Source organism: Pararge aegeria, chromosome 5 (assembly GCF_905163445.1).
Source record: "Pararge aegeria chromosome 5, ilParAegt1.1, whole genome shotgun sequence".
Taxonomy (NCBI): domain Eukaryota; kingdom Metazoa; phylum Arthropoda; class Insecta; order Lepidoptera; family Nymphalidae; genus Pararge; species Pararge aegeria.
In genome coordinates, this window is record NC_053184.1 from 8097422 (window position 1) to 8120229 (window position 22808).

Here is a 22808-nt window from a genome sequence, read left to right on the forward strand (position 1 = left end):
GAGGTAACGAGCGAGTGCACTTCAATAATGGAGTAAGTTAATTATAAAAAGCAATTGATTTAAATTGAGCGGTGTCGTGTTCGCGGTATGAGTAACAGAAAAAGTTTTCAATTTCACTAAAAGGGACTGGTTTGTGTCTCAGAAGTCTCGTCTGGTTATCGGCTTGTAATGTATGAACTTACTCGCCGCGGCTTTATTTTATAACTCACTTCACGTAATAGGCTCGGAGTTGCTTTAATTCACTTTGCCCCTCGCCGCGCGACTCGTTTACTAATTTAGCTTTGTGCTCATCTTGTAAAACGTGCTAATCGTAGCTGTTGCTACTGAAATACATATGGATATGGATTTCAGAACATTTCGTTTTGTAGATAAAGTGAAAAGAGTTTTTTTTAAAACTTGGATTCTTTTTTTTGGAACACACTGTAACATATAGATTTAGTAAAATCATTTTACGATATAGATATTACTAATTTTTAGAAAACCTCAATTCCTTATCTAATTTAGCTTTGTGTAATCTTCTAAAACTTGCTGGTCAGCGTTGCTACTGAAAAATACCGGAATACATATTATATAATTCAGAACGTATTATTTTCATGTAAAGTAAAACTTGTATTTATAGACAGCCTCGATTTGTTTTCTAAGCATTGTTCTAATCTTGTATCCGACCTATTGGTACTGAAACTCTGGATTATAGATTCGGGTACATTTAGTTTTACAGGTAAAGTGAATTATAGTTTTTGGAAAATCTTTGTCGAAAGATAGTCATCGACACAAGTTTTGTAGTATTCGGGGAATATAGAAATTTTCTCGTCATAAAGTCATCCATAAACATGCTTCATAAATTATCATGACAACGATTTGGAACATTTTACAACTGCCATCAAAGATTCTTTACGATCGATTGCGATGGTGTATGTAGTATGTCCCATAATTAATTTGAGACGTTTGTTTTATAATGCAATAAAACATCAGCAGTATCGGCTACAGCTAATATTACATCTAAAAGTTACACTTGCGTTATGTTAGCGCGCGTCATATCCTTACGCATAATAAAACGCTTACAATTTTATTTGACTACCAAACATTTTTGTCGTAAGTAAACATAAAACTTTATATAATGTCGCAGTTGTACCTGAGATATTATCAATAGCCTTTAACAGTTCACAACTGGACTAAAGGGAGGTTTTGGCCCTAATCACAATGCTTGGGAGACGGGTTGTTGATTGGAGTAGATGATAGGACGCAGCTGACTGTTCTATGTTCTATATTCCTTTAGTCGCCTCGTACGACACTCGCGAGGAGAGGTGGGGTGGTATTCTGAACTACTATCACCACGCGGCATACAGCGGCTGGAAATAAACACGGAATCCATGATATATTATTTCTAAAGTTAAGTCCCTTTTTTGTTTATTCGATCAGTTATATACATACTCGTAATCAGTGGCTTGCGCAGTACTTTTGACCAGGGTATGCATAAAGAAGGAAGATGGCACGAAATGGAAAAAATCTTCTCCTTTATGAGACATACAAAAATTTTAGGTTAGGCAGTGCTTTTTTTACTTGTATGAAGGGCACGCCACTGCTCGTAATTATGAGTACAACACAAATAGCTTAACTTCGAAAATATACCTAAATAATTGGTTTTATAAGGATATGTATTAATATGGCATGTATGCCATTTACATGTATTAAATGAAAATGCCAAAAAAGCTAGTTTGTGACGGCAGGAGTGTAAATACACAAAAAGGTGTTAAAATGATTCCATTCCAAGTTTTAATCTGTCACATAAATACATTATTAATAGTAAGTTTGTCCGATAGTACGTCTGTTTTATTTTAACTTGTTTTGAAAGCTTAATGAATGCGCAGCGACTAATTTATATGCTATCGCCTTATTAAATTTTATTACTGAAACTCTTAAGTTGATTAGAATTAATTTAATTATATATTATGTAATGCATTGGAATGGCCTCTATATTATGATAGTGGGAATCGGTGGTATAATAATTTAGATAAGTAAACATCGTGCGGCCTGCGCACTGATACTACATGGGGTTGTGTGTACTTTTTAATATAACTAAGGACCGTGTATGTCAATTATAACTGTGGAATGCGTTAACCTTTAATATTTAATTGAACTAGATTAACATTTAATATCTATCAAAACTTGAAATTGATACCCATGCCTGAAAAATTGGCCTAGGTTTCCTTAAAACAATGGATCATAATTCAAAACAAAACGTCAACAACAATAAAATAATACTGGCTTAGGCGAGGGTAACATAGGAGTCTGTCAACAAAAAATAACTTTAAAAATAATACTTTTTTTGGCATTTGTACTCATCTCATATCAACATCATATTGTACTGGCCGTAAGATACGAACGCGTAAACCTACTAAATTTGACCTTGATCGTGTAGTTACACCATAATATTGTATGCCATCTTATAGTATACAACATTTTGGCCGTAAATAACCTACATTTAAGGAAATTCTCACGTATAGTAATACAGCGTTAAGTTAATTAGAACAACATATAAATGTAGTACGTCGTTTAAACTGAAAAGTTTAAAAATGTGTTTATTTTATCTTGCGTGATAAATTTTATACATTTGTGTGAGTTCCGAGAGCCGAGTTGCCCGATCCAAATTGAGTTCGACATCTCAAATAGATAAAGCGATATCTACCGGGTTATAAAGCAAACTTTATAGTTTTGTTTTTGGCAGTTTTGACACCGCTTCTATCTACTTATTTGTTCTTACAGTTGCATCTAACTGTTGTGAAACTTTTAACTTTCTGAACGTACCTGAGTATCACTTACTTTGGCTGCCTCGGGATTTGGTTTATTATCAAATCCTGCATTTCTCTCTTTAATACCATTCGACAGATGGTATTTTTAGTCTGCTTTTGTATGCCCACTTACTCATGGATACCTATTTAATTTTTCATTTATAAGTAATGATTTTTTTTAAATCCTAGTTAAAATACCTGTTGTTTTTATTAACTTAATTTTTTTTTCACATTGTAAATTACTCATATCGTAGGGTTTGGCCGATGGTCATTAGCCGGGGTATAAGTCTCTCACCACACAAATCTGCATTTGTAATCTGTCTAGCCTTGATTAAATATTCTTTTACCATTACTTTAATAACTATCGATTACATTATATTTCACGAGCTATTTTTATGCTTCGATGGGGTGGGATCATTCCTTTAACTAGTTGGTCGGTGACAATTGGAATCGATGAACACAAAATTACTAGTTTAACTATAATATAATTCTTAGTTTCTGTTACTATTTAACTTTAATTGCAAATAAAGCAGATTTGTTACAATGTAGAATATAATTGTCTACACTTATATTTACCAGTTAGTTCTATGGTATAAGTTTGAATCATTCTTTAAACTAGTTATCGAAGACACTTGGAAACGATAAATACAAAATTACTCCCTAAAACATCTTTCTCGGCCTTTCATCTTTTAAATTTAATTTAAGTATTAGTTTTACAAGGTTTGTTATAACTACACTAACATTTTACGGGCTAGTTCTATCCATTGATAGGATTTGATCATTCCTTAAACTAGTTTTTAGGGCACTTGGAAACGATACTCACAAAAGAACGATACTCGAAACATCATCTTTCTCGGTCTTTCACCATTTAAAGTTAATTAAAGTAGTAGGTAGTGTTACAATGTTTAATATAATCGGCTACACTAACATTTTACGAGCTAGTTCAATCCATCGATAGGATTTGATCATTCCTTAAACTAGTTGACGGAGACACCTGAAAACAATAAACACGAAATTGCCACAATAATCGGTCCTCGTGATCAACGCAACGGCCGACAGACAATGGGCCAGATCGCGATAGGGGCTTAGCCGAATAGCAGCTAACTCGATTATGTGGCCATCCGTGATTGTGTTTGAGCCTATTAATGTTTGAATTTCGTTATATTATTGCGGCAGCCCGGTAGTGACGGTAATCCAATATGGTGTGGCATTAACGAAATTTTGCTTTTAACGCATCTAGCTGTAGTATGACGTAGTTATAAAAGTGCGCGGATATAAATGAAAGAAAGCAAAGACTGAAACAAAATACCAGATTTTACCAAAGTTAGACTCAATACTTTTATTAATATACCAATAGATGTTATACTCATTTTTCTATTTCAGTATAATAAAATATGAAAGGCGTCCGAGTCTTAAGAAAAAGCTCAGATATGTCATTATGTACTAAGTATTCGGAGCAATTCATACCCAAGTTTTTTTTATCTCCTTTCAAAGGAAACATAAACCCAATCAAATTCGGTTCACAATTAACGAAAATATGGGTTACATTATAAAATAACATAGACTAACATTATCTGAAAAAACATTCATGTCAGATGGATTGACTTCTTCCTTTCTCATTCTTTTGTAAGCAGATTGAAAGAGATGCACAATCTGACACAGCGTACATGCAAACAGCATATCAAAATTGAGCCGGGAGTTAATGAAAGAGGCTTAAACACTACTCATTAAGTAGGTGTTGGAGAACAAACAAAGCTAGATACATCGGATGTGCAGATGCGACGCGAGACAGGGGGGCGCGTACATTGCTGGATTAAAGAACAACTTAAAGGAAAGCAATCTGCTAAATAAGTGCCGCTGTTTTGCCTCGCAGTCGAGTATGCTCTACGGTGTGTCGAGAATGTTGTATGAACTGTTAAAATTTGCATTTAATTTAATATTTTGGTGTTAAATTATGCTAGATGAATGATAGTAATTTGAGAATACCGCTGAAATACGATTAATATTCAGTAACAAATAAGTACTGTACCAACGTCGGTGTTCTTGAGTCAATGCTTTTTGTTTTCTCAGAGCTACATTCGTAGCAGTCGCTCACCTACTAGCCTGGATACATATTTTTTTCCATTGGTTTGGTAGAAGAGTAGAAGTTGAAAAGCAATATCGTTGCTAAGTCTTAATATTCACTAAAATGATGTAGAGACTAGATACAGTAACATCTAATAGAAGCGGAGAGGAAACCAAATATAAATCTAAGATAATAAGCGTATACCACGTTCAATATTAGTAATAATTAAGAAATGGTGTTTTATGAAAACACAACTGAAGAACAGTGGCAACTGTGCCGATTTACGCCAGTGATTTTTTTTATTTCTAGCGTCAAAAACTTTCGTAAAATTAAAAAAAAAGTTATTACTAGTAAAGATACTTGAAAAAATTTGGTCTAAACTCTGACTCAGGAAAACACCAATAAAAACAAGAAACATATATTTCTCTAACCTGCTTTTTATAGAACTGTAATCTTAATAGTTATAGAATAATGTTTCGAAGAATAATTTAATGCAAATTTCCTGTGAAATAAGGCCTATTTACATGGTACAATTCTAAGAAAAATGAGCTAATAAAACTTAAGTTGATTTGTTTATCAGAAATAGATTAGGTAAGCTATAATATAATCTTAATTGGTTTCTTATGCTTGTAAAAAGTAAAAAGCTGTCGATAACAATAAATCAGAGAACTGTGTACGTGCGAACCAATGAAAAGTTGAATTCTATCAATTTACCTAAATTAGGAAACAAGAAACATTATCTTTTTAAAAAATGTAAATATTTTTCAGTAATTACTAATTGTAATGGTGCAATATTGGTTTTTCATTTCGGGTTGCTAGTTTAGAAAACGATTAGGGTTAGCTGTTTTATACAACTGGCATAGTGCCATACCTCTAGAAGGTTACCCGACTATAAATTTTTATTGCATCTTCACTTACCACCATTCGAGATTGCATCTTGCTAACTTACAGTGGAATTATAAATAAGGCTCGTACTCCTTTTATTTTGTTTTAACCTGTGGCTGGCGGATGAAAGCAAACAGAAATAGATATTTCACTTGAGACAAGGCAAAAGTGCCGTGCGTCCAGTCCGTAGTAGAACTTTTTTGACAGAGCTCGTTTGGTACTACCGCCACGCTTATTATTGCCGCTATGCAGTATTGTTGATTTCCAGTCTGAAGGGCTATTAGGCTCAACTACGCCTCAAGTGGATGGGCACACGGGGGCACTTTTTAGGACGTATTCTTTGCATGCCCTGTGTAGTGTTGTTATGTTAATTAGCGATGGTTAACCGCTCACCCTCAGGATGGTCAACGGCTTGGTCCATAAAATAAATCTTATTACAACAAAAAAACAAAAAGCGCGCGTTTGGGCAAGACTGTTTTTATTGGTCGGACGGAGAATTTGGAAATGAAGTGAGGCTTTTGTTTTGTCGCTTGGTGATAGCAGATCAGAATACAGCTGTCACCTGGAGTACTGGTAGCAGCGTCTTGTGCAAGTACCATGTACTGCGATCACCAAACTGCCCAGCGTTGAGATTATGGCAAACCATGCCGTTGTTAGAGGCCGTCCAGTAATTAACTGTTATTGACTATTGATGACGATTGTTAGGCATTTAGTTAAAGCATCAGACCTAATTTTAGTTTCTACTGTAACAGTAATTTTAGTAAAATAGATAAATGATGAAACTTCATTGATATACCTTCGTTGAATATTCAATCAATGGATTAGCATTTTTACAAATGTGTGATATTAATTAATTGAAAAACCAGCTGCTGCCCGCGTTCTTCGCCCACTTTTATTAAGGTTTTAACAAATCCCGTAGGAATCGTTTTTTATCCTGGGATAAAAATCCTTTGCTTCTCTCCGTCCTTTCAACTAGCTCTATGCCAAAAATCTAGTCGACCGGTTGGTTAGTTAGGGCGTAAAGTAAGGACGAACAAACACACTAGTGCATTAATAATATAAGTGTGGAAGTAAAGCCCCATGCATGGCGGGTGTATAGTTGGTTGAATTATTTAGCCCGCCTCGTTACTCCAGTCGTTTCCGCAGGTGTGGCAATCATATTGTCTCCACACGGGATGAGGGGGGAGCGGGCGCAGGCTCCCTCGCGCTTATTCTTTAATCTCGCTGATGAATTATGATTAGCAGAGTGCACTCAATCCTATTACGCGCTGCCTTAAATGGACTTGAAGATTTGTCTTATTAGCTATAGAGATGTTAGATCATTACTTCGCTATGATTGGAAAGCTCGCTTTAAAGTTTTTAACTTCCCGCTAAGAATCTAAATTCCTAAATTTAAGTTTAAAAATCCGAAATATATTGCTTTATGAAACTTCTATCAGACTTTTGAGCTAGAAGAACAATACAAGTATGGGATTAGCGGTAAGTTGCAGGGATAATGGCCTTTAGGTCAACCGTTGTTCCTAATTTTTTTTTTTTTTCGCTAGTGATGATGCAGTCTAAGATGGTAGCGGGCTAACCTGTTAGGGAGCATGGTATTCATACCCCTAATCGGTTTCCACGCGACATCGTACCGGAACACTAAATCGCTTAGCGGCACGTCTTTGTCGGTAGGGTGGTAGCTAGTCACGGTCAAAACCTCCCACCAGACCAGACCAGAGAATATTCAGAGTATATAAATTCACAAATCGCCCCTGCCGGGAATCGAACCAGGGACCTCCTACTTTAATTCACGGCGTTTACCGTTGCGCCAGGGAGGTCGTCATATGTTCAGTTAGTCTAAGGCAAAACTTCTTTTTTGAATATTATTTTGTTATACTTATGTTACGTACATACGACTTAAAAATTTAAAGACGAAAATTTAAAACGCGGGTGATTCGAGGGAAATACACGATTGACAGATTGGCGAGTTAGCCAAACCAAGAACCTAGTGATTCGATTTCGGTCATGCTTACTGCTAGATCTACGAGGCTTAACAATTTAAAAAATGTTACTTTATTATTTATCAACTATCGTGTAGCTGAGAAAACCAGACTACTCAGCTAATTTGTATAGAATCACTGTTTTTCTATTTAATACTCCCCAAGTAAATAAAGGAATTTAACAAAAACCCTGGCCGCCGGTACGTAAAACAGCGCCACTAATATACCTCATATATAAATTAATTTGTTCGACTGCAACTTTTGGCGCAGTTAAATGCATTCGGAACATGCATTAAAATTTTCCGCCGAAACAAAAACCTTTATGGCCCATGCAGCCGCGTAATAGCTCGCCCTGGGACCACAAACTCCGATTATCCAAACACAGAGCTCCCGAAACAGCGCTGTGAAATTTTAACGTGTAATTGATTATGAAGTTGGCCACTAATGGGCGAAAATAGTTTCTAATTTGGAGTGTGGCGGTACTGCGTAATTGGTCTCGCTCGGCGTCTGTGTTAATCATTTACGTCGGTGCAGGACGGCGGTCCCTCGCGGGCCGGGTAGCCTTCAATATAGCTCTGAGTCTCACTAGGTACACCGCTCGTTTGCAATCTATCATTTCAAAGAACACCGTCCGAGCCCGCTTTGAGTCGTGATAGCCTGGAGGTTAAATGACACGGGTCCTTTGTTACTTTTTTTTTGGAATTGGGATTCCCCGAACACTGGCAGAATTTCGCGTTACATGTTATACCATACGAGTAGGTATTTCTAACCAGATGTATGCTCATTCACGCCCTTAACTTATCAGTTTTATTTCTTAGGCTCTGTGATAGGAGCCAGGGATTTAGAGATTTAGATCCAAGTTGCTCTAATGCGGGAAGGCATGCATTTAAACAGCACATTCACTATAGTTATAGGTTTGTTAACTATTATCAAACAACATATCCGTAGAGGCGATTGTTACGACGTTGTCGTTAAATAGTTTAGTTTTGCTGTTAGCGGAATGTTTAACGGTTAAAAACGGTTCAAAAGTTGACTGACTTATAACTCCAGACAGTCATCCTGAGCAAACAAATACGATAAAACATCCAAAATTCATTCGGGGGCAGGAAATAACCCGTACTTTTATACCATGCGCGTCCGATCGTAAAATCTTAATTCGTGCGTATTGACATTGGAAAGTCAATGCTAATGGTCGGCGTGAGCTTTTTTGCGCCTAATCTAGCTGCATTCGCCACGGGTTGTTTTGGAAGTGCCGTGGCATGTCGCTGTCACATCTCGGACGGTAATTATTTAAGGTTCCATTCACCAACTGTTGACTTTAAAAATGTCACGGGAAAATGACTAAATGTTATTAGATTATTATAGATGTGCTTCGAACCCAGCGGCAGAAGTGTTTACAATAGTCTGTTAAATATGTTTAAAGTTACTTTGTTCCTTGTTGACAATAAGACGCGTGGAAGATTTAATGTTGTACATAATAGCTATTGAGTCGTCTCAACATTGTGTCTAACCACAAGACGAATTAAAAGACAACATGGCCATTACACACCAAATCGGGTACAAGAAAACTACCGAATAGGAATCGTCTTTTCATATTTTACTCTCAGTAAACTACGCTATATTTTTCATGAATTTGACTCTCATTTTCTGTTTGCATTTATGGATAATATTATAATAAAAACGCGCACAAAATTTAACAATTTACATGAAAAGAAATATAAGTCATTAACATCGAAGTTGTATTCGTTCTTTTTGCGAAATAGCGTCAGTAACCACATTATAATATCGTATTGTGACGCCCCAGGCGACAGGAAGCGTGACGCAAATTGACACGACACTGTCCGCAATCGTACAGAATTCAGTTAACGTTCGCTCACAATTCAATTCTTTTCATTCGGACGATATAACTACGATGCTTATGATGAATTTATTCAGAATGAATAATTTCATATTAAGTAGGTACCTACATGTTTACGCTTGAAGATTCAGGTGAAGATTATGCCAAGTGTTTGTCATGACATGGGTATGGTTGCATTTATAAACGAAAAAGGTATTTTGTTTATAATGATAAAATATTCGATGTCTTGCAGTTTATCTTAAGAATTTACACCTTTTTACGTACAGTTACATCCAACTTACGCCTTTATCCGTCCCCACAACTTAATAATGCATTAAACCTATGTATGCTGATTTTTAGGATATTTTGAGATCTACAAACCTGATTGAAAACCAGTTCATTGAAATAATGTTAGCTATTGCTAATAATGTCGAGAGATTATACTAAATTTTGGTATCCAAGGAGACTTTTTCGTTAACCATGTTCAACGTTAGGTGCTTGTCTTATTCAAATATTAAGTCATGTATGTCGTAATTATAAAATCCTGAACTAAAAATATTGTATAAATAGCAATGAATTTCGTTTATGCATTTTATTTTATCCATGTTTAGAGCTTTTAAGCTTTAAATTAAATGATTATTTACAAATAAAAGGGTTTTTTTAAAGTCGGTAAATTGAGTTTAGACACCACACTGAAGATAGTCTTTACTAAAGTAGAAGGCTTTATAATTAGAATAGGAAAACTTTTTAAGTTTATCTTGTTTTTCGAGACAAAGTATCGAGTTTGGAAAACCGGTACACTAAATGTTGTCATGTAGAGCAAATTAGTTAATATAAAAGTAATTTTGGCGTCGATACACAACTAACATAGTATTTTACTTAGGCAGAAAGCTTAAGTTATATGTGTGTTGTATTATATTCCTACTTCATTTTTATTGTTTGTGCGTAATAAAAATATGGAATGTGCGTTGAAATACACTGGCGTGAAATATTTATAACTTGTAATTAAATCACTGATTTATTTTAGTTTCAGCGTTATGAGCAATTGTGACCAAATTATAATTTTATATGTTGTCAACACGTGTGTTGACAACATATAAAATTATAATTAGGTATAATTTATCATGTCGCATGTTCTGCATATTAAATGTTCATTTAACAGTTTTATGTTACGAGTTTTTGCTTGGATATGCGAATGCATATAAAACGCTATTTATAGTAGCAAAGTGTTTATATGTATGTGCTTTTTCGATCATTAGACTTTGTTATTGGTCGTAGTTCTAAAAAATTGTACTTTAGTATACGAATTGCGCATCTCGATAACCTTTAAAGTGTCAATCTCTGTCAATGTTACATCAATCAAATCAACCAACAGCCTAAAAAGTCCACTGCTGCTATTTAAAATCTTATTATTTTTTTTTATTTGAATTCTATAAAGAGTCGGGAGTGGCGCTGATTGTAGATTTAAAGACGAGTCGACATTGAATTCCGTTTTAGAAAACTATAAAATTCACTGCACTGGCGCTGGTATATTCCAGTTGGAACAGTTGATTAGTTTCCATGGAATAAATAATCACGTTCACAATTCGAGACGCGGTGTGCATGTTTCCGGTCAATATCCGGACCCATTATTTATGCCGGATCGCTCCAAAACATACAAAAATGACCGGGTCCGCCATTCGTCACGGACTCACAATGCTTATTGTTTTAGCCAGTTTGCACTACGGTTTACTGTTACTACAAATAGGAACCGTAAAATCGTGAAACTTTAGTCCTACGGTAATTAACTGTTATTTTTGTTTTATTTTACATGTTGCTAACTTAAAAGCAGTAATAACCCAGTGGATAGGGCTTCGACTTTAATTTTGGGGGACCGAATTTGAATTCCAGCACTAACCACTTACCTTTTCCAGGTTATGATCGTTTTACCCAATTAAACTATAACTTGCTTCAACGGTGAAGGAAAACATCGTGAATAAACTGGCATGACTGAGAGCTCCACGCTCCGAAGTGCAGGTGGAAAGTGGCTTTAAAAACCCCCACCAACTTCTACTTAATAATATTTAGTAAAAAGACATTATTTCTATATTCCTAAAAGATAATAAAAAATAATTAAATAATATAAAAAAATGAATAGGAATATCATATATATAGGAATATGAGCTCCAATCGATTTGAGCACAGCAGTGACTCACATACCTGCAGGCCAACCTGCCAGGAATCATCTAAAGACTAAGTTACGGAAAAAATATATGTAAACAAATTGGTTGTTTGTTGGACGTTCTCTTCATTATTATATACATTCGGTTGAAACTTTTATTAATTTCAACTTGTGTACGCATATGGACGTTATAGTGCCGACTGGGCGTTTCAGTAGTAACCAAATTTAATTGAAAAATGTTCGTATTTAAAGTGTTAATTAACTGTGACGACGCTGCTTCGTGCCTGACTTTAGCTCGACGGCCACTTTTTTAATCTGGGCGTTTTAAATTACTGTTTTTATTAGCATTTATTCGATATTTTAAGGCATATAATTTGATATAGTTCGAGAACGGAGTCGCGTTTCACGTTCTCATTAACCGGTTGACTAGTTGTGCTAATTTTTTCTGATGATTATTTATTATTTATATTATTGTCGATAATTTCATGGTTGTGGATTTTATGACTTAATATACAACTTGCCCACGTTAACTAATGCAGGAATAGCGAACTAACTAAAAATTACTAGTTTCTAATTCTTATTATAATGAATGAGGCAGAAACAAAAATCAAAGAAAAAACTCTTATTTATTTACGACCACTGACGTAATAAGAAAGACTTTTTTTTATTATTTACAAGTAGCTTTTTCAATAAACAAAATTATAATATAACTTGGAGATGGTATAAGGATATCTAAAAGGTACCTTTTGAAACCAACAACGCCTTCATCATATCAACCCATTACCGGCCAGCTACATGGCACGGGCCTCCTCCCACAATGAGAAGGGGTTAAGACCATAGTCCACCACGCTGGCCCAGCGGATTGGTGCACTTCACCCACCTTTGAGAATATTGTGGAGAACTCTCAGGTATGCATTTCCTTCACCAGCAAGTGATATTTGAATTGCTTAAAACGCACATAACTTAGAAAAGGTAGACGGGCGTTCTGGGATTCGAACTCGCTCCCCGAAATTCAACTCGAAGTCATACTGACTGGGCTATGTTATAAATTTGACCTAACTAATCAAAATATTGGAAAAATATGTTTAGACGTTAGTAGGAGTACCCAACTTACAAGCCTATATTAGAAGCCATTAAAATATAAAAATGACGATACATTTACTTTTTAATATATTAAAGTAAAAATATAATGTACTTACGTACTCATAAAACAACTATGCAAAATATATAATTACGCTGTTTAAAATATTGTGTACGGGTCCCGCATACAAATAAGCATGTCGCATATAAAGTCACCGCATATTTGTTATGTTAAGTTGTGCAACCAATGTGAAGTAACTACACTTACCTACATAGATTTGTAATACCATACGTAGGATTTTGTATAAGTTCCTAACAATTAAGCGTATTAGACGGTGTTAAATTTCTTTACGTCATCATATTTCTTGCATAAAGTTGCAAATTTTATCAAATACAGTAAAGTCATAACAATTCAATTTCTTTTGTGTTATTTTATATGAAATCGATTATTTAATGCTGTTAAATAGTCAAAAGCGATATTAAACTTTTTGCTTTATTTTGTGCTGCTTGGAATAAAGTAGTCGGCATTGACCTCAATACTTTTTTGTAAAAATATATTGTAACCTTAGCAACAAAGTATATTAATTATTATGATTACTTGCACATAAAAATGTTTCTCCTATTTACATACATATTTAAAGTGGTTATTTCAATCATAATTCTGCAAAACGAGAAAACTTGAACTTTTCTTAAACGAAATACTCTACCAGTACGTGTTTTACAAAGAGTTAAGTTAAATATTATAAAATAAAGTTATATTTGGGCTATTTTGTTAATATGTAACTGGTACGTCCGTATCACTGGTGTTAAGAGCGTCCCAAGATCGGATTCGATTTCAGAACGCAGCTAACTAAAACGCGACATAATACGTGTTATTTTTTATTCCCATTTTTTTTACAATTTAACTAACGCAAATAAAATACCACAACATAAAATACATAAGCTAAATGATCAGACTTTAGAATTTTCTTCCAATATTTTAATAAATAACTATTAAAACCTTATTCTAACGCTAAAGGTAACTTAAGCATTTGTTTCCACCGAGAAAAAATTTAATTCATGGTTTATAGCGAATAGCATTTTCTAAAAAACAATCTTAAACAACAAGTCGCTTCCCGCGTCTTTATTACTATCTACACCATACAACGGATATAAATGCTGTGTCCACCATCATTTAGATAATTTTATCGCAGATGATTTATATATAAGTTATATATATCCTATAAAAAAATAGGCACATTATTCATAAAAATATTCACAGTCATCGTAGTACCCATAACACAAGCTATGCTTACTTTGGGGCCAGATGGCGATGTGTATATTGTCGTAGTATACTTACTTATTATTGATTTTGTTATATATAATAAATCGCTGGCGGTACTACCAGACAAGCTGAAAAGCCGGGCTTGCGTTATAATAAACATCTCTTTTAAATTTTTCTCGAACATTCCGAAATTAAATTAACAAAATAATTAACACTTGATAGCAATGAGAATATAAACACAATGTTTTAACTTTTGCTCCATAATGTATACTCTGGCAGGTAGACTTTGTGGTAGCAATCAGCCGAACACGATAGCATGTCCTTTAGGTAACTGGGCTTGCTCAAATTCAAAACCCTAGGAACGCCACTGTTTCTATGCCAATATTAAGTTGTAATTTGTTACAGTGCGAGAGGCGGACGCCGCAGCAGGCAAGCGGCGGCAGTCCAGGGCTGGGATCTCAAATGCTCGCCATGGATGTGACCAAGGAGGCGCGGGCTTCCCCCCTCCCCGCTGGTAGTCAGACCGGCGGTGCAGCGGCGGCGCAACCTTCTCAACCACAGGTAATAAAGAAACCGAAACGACCATCCTGCGTTCGATGTCAAAGTCAAATATTTCCTTATAGTAATAGCCCCATAGATGGCACTTTTAACTCGCACATAAAACATGTGTACATGGTACTGAGATGATGGCGATAATTACTTTCATGATTTTAAAACTAGATCCACGAATCGCCATCATCAACCTATTACTGGCCCACTACCTTTGATGATGGTGGGCTGGGTGGGCTTTACATGCCTTTGAGAACATTATGGAGAACTCTCAGGTTACCTCACGATATTTTCCTTCACCGTTAAAGCAAGTGATATTTTAATTTGTGAAACGCATATAACTTAGAAAAGTTAGAGGTAGAGGAGCAGGGATTCGAACTCGGCTCCCCGAAAGTAAAGCCGAAGTCCTAACCACAAGGCGATCACTTTTTAGGTACCTATATTTATTGTAAACTATAACAAAGTAAATTTTATAGCAAGCCGCAGGATGTGGTATTGATTATTATATTTTTCCTTACCTAAACAAATACCTTAAAATCAATTTTTTTTTTTAAGTTTGAAATGCATATCTCTTTTTGATGGTTTATTTGTTTGCAATGCACGTTTAATTTTTTTGGCATAAGTAAAGATGGCCATTGGATTTTATCTTAAGACAACTTATTGATGCGGTTGGAAGTTGCGCAAATCGAATTGGTAATAGAAGATAGAGAGACAGATGTGAAACCAGCTAAAATAAAAAAGGGCACGCTTAAAAATAAAATTGGTTATTTATTTCTAATATAACATTCTATTAACAGATATGTGCTGGATGCAGCAAGGTGATCACGGAAAGATATCTGCTCAAGGCTTTAGATCAACTGTGGCATGAAGACTGTCTGAAGTGCGGCTGTTGTGATTGTCGGCTCGGAGAAGTGGGGCACACTCTGTATACGCGAGCGAATCTAATACTTTGCAAAAGGGATTATTTGAGGTGAGGCTAATGTGTTTTTGCCCTGATTCTCATTATTTTTTTGATATGTTAAAGCATTTTTTTATGTGTGTGTGTGAGAACAAGTGATTTTGATTTCTGAAATAAAACATTCATTAATTTAATTTTTAAACGTAGCGCTGTAAAAAAAAGAAGAATAAGAAAGTACTTGGACACCCATAAAACATTGACTAATACGAGATTCAGAGAAATGATTTCAAATAATGTACATTTACAGTTTTCCTTTACTTACTAAAAAATTCGATAATCTTTTTTTTTATTGAAACAAAAATATATTTTCATCCCTTACATCATCGACATTATTTTCTCATTAGCATTGTCAATATTTTTTCAAATCGTGCTTCCGAAATGTTTATGATTAGGATTTATCATAAAATGAATGATTTATGAAAGGTAAAAATTAATCCCTTCAGGCGCTTCAATCTTATGATCTCGTTGCTGAAATGCTATTTGTTGTCAGGCTTTTCGGCAACACGGGCTATTGCGCGGCGTGCAACAAAGTGATTCCGGCGTTCGAGATGGTGATGCGGGCTCGGACCAACGTCTACCACCTCGAGTGCTTCGCGTGCCAACAGTGTAATCACAGGTAAGGTTCTATTATTGCACTTTACTTTATTACTAGTTTTTATGTTTAAAAATAATACAACATATGTTTATTAAATGCTAATCCCGCCTCTTCTTAATGTGAAAATTTCTAATGAGATATTCGCTATATAACGAATTATTTATTATACAGCACGCTCATATACATAGTCGATTTTGACGGTTCACTGATTGTAGGATAGGATAAAATAAAGAAAAGTTATAATCCTAGTTGATACATCCTAGATTAGTTGGTTTCATGCTAAATAAGATTGTCAAATAACCAGCTAAGAGTAAGTGGGAATTCCATAGGTGCAATGAGAAATACTTTATAGTATTAATAACATTATTATGATCGAGTGAAAACACGTTTGTTGTATACGGAATCAACAACTTTTAATTCTCAATTTAATTGTCATTGTCATGTTTTGTTGTTATTGCGGAAATAGTAAGTTCGCAGACTGTGTATTTCAACTCGGTACTTAAAACCTTTCATGCCAGATAGACGGACTGATGGACGGATGGATAAACGGAACCAGCGGGACTCTAGTTCTAAGCCTCAGCTGTGGCTTAGAAAAGTCCCGCTGGCATCCTTCGAATAAGGAACGAAAATTCACTTGTTCGAGATAATATAGCTATTGTTGTTTCACGCTTTAAGTGTTATTACACTAGGTTAAATTAGATAAACTAACAGGTAGAGGATTCTGATAGACAGACATATGGGGCTTGATGAACAAAGTTAGATTTATCACAAGTTAACTGTAACTATTGAGTTATGCAAAATGATAATACCAGATCGAGTACTAACTAAAATCTGACATCGATCGGAAAAATACAGACACAAATAAAAATGTATTCAGGCCACAGTTGGTTGAAACTTCAAACTGTATAGTATGAAACTTTAATTCTGTTTTAAATCCACATTTATCGCACCAAAAGTGGATTTGTGATGTTAGTTCACTTAATTTTCTCACCTGTCAAAAGCGATTGCGTCTGTGAAAATTGAGCAGGGACGTTACCATATTGAATACAGGTCCAGTTTGGGACTTCTTTTGTGAGAGAGATAAAATATTTAAAACGATGAGACGTTGGAAAGGGATGGATGCATTGTGTAACGGCAGTTCTCTATGGTTTATTCAACTCACGGACGACAAACAAAGAGCACGATTAAATTTTCCGCTACATAAGAAGCTACATGCAAAGGAAATTTGCTTTTAAACCATTCGCGATTGTTTTTGTGCGTTGCATAAATTTGTAATGTTTTACAATCAAATTTTCAATGCACTTGTGCGTAAAGAAGCATTTCACATATTAAAGCAGACTATGCGATAAACATATAACCGCCATGTCAGCCTACTAACTCTGTACGCTAATATATTTTTCCTTTCAATCTTGTATTTTTGTGGCCTAACCTAACATATTGAAAAAGTAGTAGGTTTTACGATACATATCGTGGATACAGTGAATACTTTGGACGCATTTTCTTATTCGTGCACATTAAAATACAAGTAACTTGACTCGACTGTTTAAGAACATCCGATGTAAATTATCTAGTTGAAAGGTATACTTAGAGAAGTAACTTCTTCTTATCGTTTTATTAAGAATATGTTTAACATTATTCAATCGTTTATATGCTAAAAGGCTAATTGCTTTAACTTGCCTTTTTAAAATTGCGAATTGACGAGGGCTAAATAATCTATCCACCTATTTCGTGAAAATTAATACAGCTAGTTTGAGAAATATGGAAAAATTACTAATATATTAAAATAAATTATGCTTTTCGTTGGTAAACGTCATCATTTGATATCGGATAGACAAAACTTGCTATATTTTTTAAATGCTGGTTATAGCCTGAATAAGGTTTTTCGCTGTTGCTAATACGTTACCGGACGGCTAAAAATAAATTATTCGTCCGATAGTCGGATGGCTAGGCACTTTGAAGGTTTTCAGAGAAAGTAAAATGAGATTTTTTTTCGGAAATTTTCGGGAAATACGGGCTATATGAAGCATCTGTATTTGTACAAAAGCCATCGCAAGATACTCGACTTTTATAAATAAACATGATTTCTGTATAGCTAAGGTTGGAAAATTACAAATTAACTTCTAATTCCCAGAACACAATTTAGTAGAGCGTTGTTTAGTCAGTACGAGTACAAGAGCAGTGTAGTGTTGGCAAACAGGTAAACTGTGCTTGATTTCCCCGCGCTCGCTCAGATATTGCGCTGAGCGATGATGCACCGCTTAACTGGAACTTATTAATGAATCTGTCGATACTGACTACTGCAGGATATTAAATGTGGATGGTATTTATACTGCTCGTCTCTGGGGGTATGTAGAGAGAAAGAGAAATTTGTTTTACTGAATATAAAAATAGATTAGCTCTTTTTGGATAACAGTTATGGGACAACGAACATTCAATTAAAATTTAGCGTTTTACTTTATTTATTGAAACACATTTTTGTACTCACTTCTCGGGCGGTGATTAGACTTTTTTTTGACGAGAATAATTGAGAGTGATATTTTTAGATCACTAGGTTTCACAGAGAAAAACGATGGAGAAAGGAAGCTATACACCCTGTTTTATATAAATCTCTAAACTGAACTACATCGGCAAGCTCAAATATAGTGTAGTGTATTATATTTCTAGAGGATACATTGTGAATACGACAAAACTTTTAGATATATTTAGTTTAATTCATAGATCTATATTAAACAGAATTGGCACCATTGTACATATAATACAAATCGTGCAAAAACAAAACGTAAACTTCTCCATCTTACATCTTGGCTCCACCTACAGCGACCGAATTAGAGCCAAAAAAGATGCTACGAGTATGTCAAGATTGTTTATTGAGAATCTTATTCGAGAACAATCGGCTAAGTAGTGGGTACACCATAATTCAGTATGCCTTTTTGTTGCTTATGAAAATGTCATGATATGTATACTTACAACCTTTAAACGTCTTTCCAGTATTTCTCTAACCATCATTGATATAATATTGCCCGAGAAGAAAAATTATAACCTAAGATTTGTTTTTTTAAGATTTTCACATTTAGTAATCCTTTCACACTTTAAAATTCAATCACTTACAATGCTTTAAATAGCTCTTGCTTGTACAAGATGGGTTGAGTTAAATAGCGAATAAGATTGCAGGAGCGAAGCAGTCCACCGTCTTGTATCCGTTTAAATAATAGAGAGGTCGCGAGATTGGAGCCAGTCTGAATGGTTTATACGTCACTTGTGGACCTTTACCGCTTTGCGAGAACCTGTGTGATGCCTTTTCTCTATTGTGTATTCATTTAACGGCTCCTTGAATTTGCATGTTATGGAGGTCCAAACTGCTGTTTAATGTGGATGATAAATTTATAACAAAACTATTGACTAGCTATTTTACGTCTAGGGTCTAAGAGATTATGAGGTTACATGATGAGATGCCTTCTTAAGCGGGTAATTAAAAAATGAGGGCTCATGTTATCCTCGGAGTATCTCTCTACGTGATAAAATAAAATAAGAGGATCTACATAAGAGACTAAGTTACCGGCAGAGGTTCGAGAACAGAGGGCTGATGTCCTCATTTACTACGGATGACCGCTAGATTTTGGTGTCCTTAGGTGCTGGAGTGACGACCCCCCCACTGGAAAGCTATAAGCACAGCGCTTGGATAGACGAATAAAAAGAATTACAGAGAGACACTGGACACTTGCGAGTCCATGCAAAGACCTATGTCCAACTGTTGAGGTCTAACGTTTAAAATGATGCAGCAGCATCATTTCAAACTTTAGAGTTAGAGAGTAACTCTAAGTAAACGTTAGAGTAGTTTTGTAGAGGTATACTTTCAATCCCTCTCTCCTATGTGTTAAGAGAGAGGGATAGGGAATGCTTCTGTGTTCAGTAATAAGACAAAAAGGCTGAGGACGACAACGATGATGGTATAATCAAAATTATTTCCTTATATGACATGTGGAATGATGAGGCGCAATTAACTAGCCGGGCCTTTACGCTAAAATGAAACTTTTTATTACATAAATTAAAAAATGTTTGTGGCGTTGATCAAAAATGTACTAGACACGCATTCCCATACAAAATCTAGTAGATAAAGTGTTCACTATAAAACTCAAAAATAGGCACCCAGTTCGTGAGTGAATCTTTTTTTCTAGATCTAATAGTACTGTTATTGATAGAAGCCACAATGCAAACAGACCGAGCGCTAAAAATTAAAAAAAAAAATTAAAAAATATATTTGAAAAGTAGTTTTGCATATCTGTACATATTTAGTAAACAATACGGCAAGCTATTAAATATCACGTACAAATCAATTTCCACGGCCGGCAGAAATCTGAATCCAATTTGCTGGCTGTCCGATGTGAGCGGCGGACGGCAGATATCGAGGGGGCGAATATCGCTAAACGGCTAAATAATTTAGTAGCAATCTGCTGGCGTGCCCGCGGCTACGGCCACGGAAGCTGCTCAGATCGTGCGAACCTTTATGCCTTGACCATATCGTAGTCTGCACACGGTCTGGATTTAGAGTCGCTGCCACTTGTAAATTCAAGACTACTTATAACGGTTAACAATTTAGTGCGTATTTAACACTTCGGCCTTATTTTCGGGAGGTTGAATTCGACACGAACCTGTAACTTTTATTTACAGGGATATGTTCATTTTTAATTTACGTAATTAGATATACTTGCTTTAACAGCGAAGGAAAATTGTGGCGGAAACTGCATGGTTGAGAGTTATCCGTAGAGTTCTCAAAGGAGAGTGAAGTCTACCAATCCGCTACACTAGTGTGGTGGCTTAAACCTCTCTCTGTCAAAGGGACCAGTGACCTATTAAGAAAATGATGACTGTTTTAGGACCAAGAACTTTTAACGTACAGCTTATAAACTAATTATGTATAGGATACTTGGCAATATACTCATAATCTTATATCTGAAACTATAATTTTAACCCAGAAATTTTCTACCAACAGCTCTTTTACTTAAGAGTCGAGAGAGAGAGAGAGTAAAGCACTAAGAATTGTTTTTTCATTCAAAGAAAGATATGACAAATTTAATCCATCAGGTACCACCTGTAGATTTAAAATAAAATAATAGCATAGTCATGGTACATCATATTTCTGCCAGTGTTTGAGCTCTCGGATAGAAAAAGCCCAGCAAAGTTGAGTGTGTTCATATTTGTATATCAAACTTCTTTTGGTGCCTATCAACTTAAAACTCGCCTTTAAAATAAATGAAAGTAAATAAAGCAGACCCTATTAACGAGGGCTAGCTTCAAAAGGTTTTCAATTGTTATTGTTTCACGGCTGAGAGAAAACAATTAATAGACACGTCCTGTTACGTAAAACGTCAAACTTCACGCCGTATAGCACAATGGCGCGACGCACAAAGCTTAACTTGCACCCAGTCATTAAAATTTCGTTCTACATCTTTTCCATTACGCGACTGCAGACAAAAAATAGCAAAATAAAAAGGACAACCCCCAAAAACAAAAGTCGGGAACGGAGAGAACAGGAAATAAAGTTAATTAAGAGCGGCGAAATCGACTGAGTTGCGGTGGAAATTGGCCCGTTAAAAAAGAGACATTTGTAGCCGAGCTATTGCGCTTAATTTTTGTGACAAGTGAAACAAAAGAGTTGGCGGGTGGTCGGGAGTCGCGGGGGGGAGGAAGACGCAGGGGAGTTTGGGGTGCCAAGATAAGGTTTGGTGTTATCACCGGCGGTTCCGGACGGCCAGTGGCGAGTCGAAGGCGATACCTTTTGTTTTGCCACATTGAGGGATGCGCGCTCGCGTGACGTTATCGTGCCCTTCTTCGTTGCTCCACGCTGACCTTTCCACTCATGCCAGTAAATTTTATTTCTTAGACATTTTCGGTTTCTTTCCGGCGTCCGTTACGCTTCAACAATGATAAATTTACGATAACATCTCAATGTTATTTTAGGGTTCTTCGAGTGGAGCTATAAAATCTGAAAGTATCTACGGGATATATGTTTTAATTTACGGTTTAATGCTCTTAGTTTTCTTAATTCGGATTTTGAAGTTTTCAGAACATCTAGGATTTAAAACTTATATACAAACCAGCGGTGATAGCCCAGCGGGTAGAACTTCAAATCCAATTTCGGGGGACAGAGTTGGATTCCCAGCTTTTCTAAGTTATTTGCGTTTTAAGCAATTAAAATTGAATTTGAATTTTGCTTCAACGGTGAAGGAAAACATTGTAAGGAAACCTAAATGCCTGAGAGTTACTTTAATGTTTGTAAAGGTCTGTGGAGTCCACCCAGTGCGGATTGCACTAGGCCAGCGTGGACTACGGCTTTAAAACAGCTCCCATTGTGGGAGGAGACCCAGGCCATGTGGTGATGGGTTGATATAATCATGATAAAGATACCAATTAGATCTAAAAATTTACAATCAGTTCTAAGCTAACTTTAGAAGAACGTTATAGCTAATATGCATCAGAATTTAACTTAAGTTAGGAAATACTTAGTACCTTTCCTTGACCTTAAATTACTTTAAATAAATCAACTGTCTGAACTGCCCAAGTAATAGGATTTACACGGCAACCTTAGCAATGCAATAGTGAGACTACAGCAAGCATTAGCCATATTATGCCCCGTTGAAAATCACTA

At 35.6% G+C, this 22808-nt stretch overlaps 1 protein-coding gene across 1 annotated transcript in view; it reads left to right on the forward strand.

The window, feature by feature from the left end:
- LOC120624131 (LIM domain transcription factor LMO4.1) overlaps positions 1 to 22808 on the forward strand; it is an 84727-nt gene that overhangs the window by 59549 nt on the left and 2370 nt on the right. Inside the window, 3 exon segments of the mRNA XM_039890496.1 lie at positions 14466 to 14621; positions 15407 to 15579; positions 16058 to 16183. Coding sequence (XP_039746430.1) covers positions 14466 to 14621; positions 15407 to 15579; positions 16058 to 16183 — 455 coding nt within the window.